This window comes from Sinocyclocheilus anshuiensis, unplaced genomic scaffold, assembly GCF_001515605.1.
Source record: "Sinocyclocheilus anshuiensis isolate Anshui unplaced genomic scaffold, SAMN03320099.WGS_v1.1 scaffold2271, whole genome shotgun sequence".
NCBI lineage: Eukaryota > Metazoa > Chordata > Actinopteri > Cypriniformes > Cyprinidae > Sinocyclocheilus > Sinocyclocheilus anshuiensis.
In genome coordinates, this window is record NW_015537572.1 from 114574 (window position 1) to 116714 (window position 2141).

At 43.1% G+C, this 2141-nt stretch overlaps 1 protein-coding gene across 1 annotated transcript in view; it reads left to right on the forward strand.

Moving 5' to 3' along the window:
• Positions 1 to 2141, forward strand: part of lmnb1 (lamin B1) — a 23110-nt gene that overhangs the window by 9874 nt on the left and 11095 nt on the right. The window contains exons 5-6 of the mRNA XM_016445591.1: positions 1219 to 1389; positions 1462 to 1587. Coding sequence (XP_016301077.1) covers positions 1219 to 1389; positions 1462 to 1587 — 297 coding nt within the window. The remainder of the gene's footprint in view (positions 1 to 1218; positions 1390 to 1461; positions 1588 to 2141) is intronic.

A 2141-nucleotide genomic window follows, 5' to 3' on the forward strand; every position in this document is an offset into this window, starting at 1 on the left:
CATGGGCTTGTATGAGATTTTGACAGTATGATAACCTTAAGCAAAAATTTCACGGTATTGTCGTTACAGCTCTAAAATGTGCTATGTTTTAAATGACTGGGTAAAAAATAAAACTTTTTGTCCGCTGAACACAATATATTTTGTTTTTGAGCAACATACAGAATATTAGGAACAGTAGACTTTCTTTTATTTTTTCTTTGATTTGTTTCCTAAAAAGAAGAAAAATAAAGACATCTTTATTTAACCTAAATCTGTAGCTGGTTGCCGATCGCGTAAGTTCCAAAGCAAGCTCCTTCGGCCATCATAAACACACGTGACTGACCGCTCGCTCGCACCAACAGGAGGAGGAGGGTCGTGTTACTCTCTACACTGCACTCAACCTGAGGGATTCCTACACTTTCAGTCTTTGAGAAAACATGAAAAACAGCACATACCGCAGGAACGGCATAACGGAAAATATTAGCGGTTTTGAAACAGTGACGTTTTCATATCGCGGTATACCTTGAAACCGGTAATTGGCCCATGCCTAGTCTGGGCATGTCATTGTGTTCATATACAATATATAAAAATATAATTTTTTTTATCCTTTTTTTTTTTTTGTAAACATCACTTGATCACTTTCTTTCTGTTGATTTGGATAGATTTTAATACACAAGCAATTCATGGGCTGCATTTACACTGGCACTGAGCCACTTCCAAATGTGGTTTTAAATCAGATGCTTATCCATTATCTGGACATCCAACCTACATCTAAACACACTTATCTGATTCCCCACAGATCTCCCAATGCGAGGGTGACATGTTTGCCCATAAAGATTGTTTTAATGCTGGTGTGCTGTTTGCGCTCGCATTTTATTCGTTCAGTCAGATTTTGTGCTGCAAAGCATCCATGACAGCCGTAGATGTTGGCAAATAATAACAGCCACTCGACGTGAATTGTATAAATAATTTTAATCGCCATTCAAAACCAGAGGGTCTACCATGTGCATATATAGTAAAGCGATAGCAGACAATCCTTTTGGGCGGGAATTAATTCAAACACGGATATCGGATACCAGTCGTGTCTAAAGTGAATGTAAACAGAGGGGTCAAAAGATCGGCTCCGTGCATTAAGACTTGCAGTGTAAATGCAGCCATAAAGACGTGTAATCACGTTCTTACAGTGAGGAGCAGGTAAGGAGTTGTTAATCTGAGCGCATGTGTGCGTGTGGTGGACAGGAGATGAAGGACACGCGGCACAGGCTGGAGACGCGTCTGGTGGAGGTGGACTCGGGCCATCAGGTGGAGTATGAGTTCAAGCTGGCTGCGGCGCTGGCCGATATGAGACCGCAGCACGACGAGCAGGTCCAGCTCTACAAGGACGAGATGGAGCAGACCTACACAGCCAAGGTGAGCGCGCACATTCACACGTCTGAGTTTCCTCCAGTGCTTCAGTTCCTCTGAGACATCTGTGTGTTTCAGCTGGAGAACGTGCGTCTGTCGTCGGAGATGAACAGCTCGTCAGCGAGTATGGCACGCGAGGAGCTGCGCGAGTCCACGCTGAGAGTCGAGAGTCTGGCCGCTCAGCTCGCTAACCTGCAGAAACAGGTGCGTCACTACACCACTGACGGCTTTCCTGCGTGACCTCTGACCCGCTTCCACACACTGGCCAGTTCCTCCTCTGCGTTCGCTCCTTACTGAGCCGGTTTGTCTTGAACAGCTCTGAACTCGATTTCTGAAGTGTTTCAGTGTTTGATTTTAAATTCAATTCAAGTTTATTTGTACAGCGCTTTTCACGATACAAATCGTTGCAAAGCAACTTTACAGCAAATGAAGTTTCTACAATATTTAGTGGTAGCTTATCAGTGGTGGCTGTCAGTTAATGTACATATGGCAGAAATGTACGGAAAAATCAGTTCAAGACGTAATCAAACAGACTATGAACACTATTAACAGCAATGATTATATGATGCAATCAAACTTATAGTTAAATGTGGTAGTTCTGTATGTTGTTTATGTTGTTTCATCATCTGAGGTCCTCTGAGGGGTTGGCATCATCTCTTCTCAGGTGTTCTGGATCCAGACTGAAGCTTGTGTAAATCCTAGTTACCACGGGATGTCAATCCCAGCAGAAACAGAGAAACAAATAGAGACATAATTAG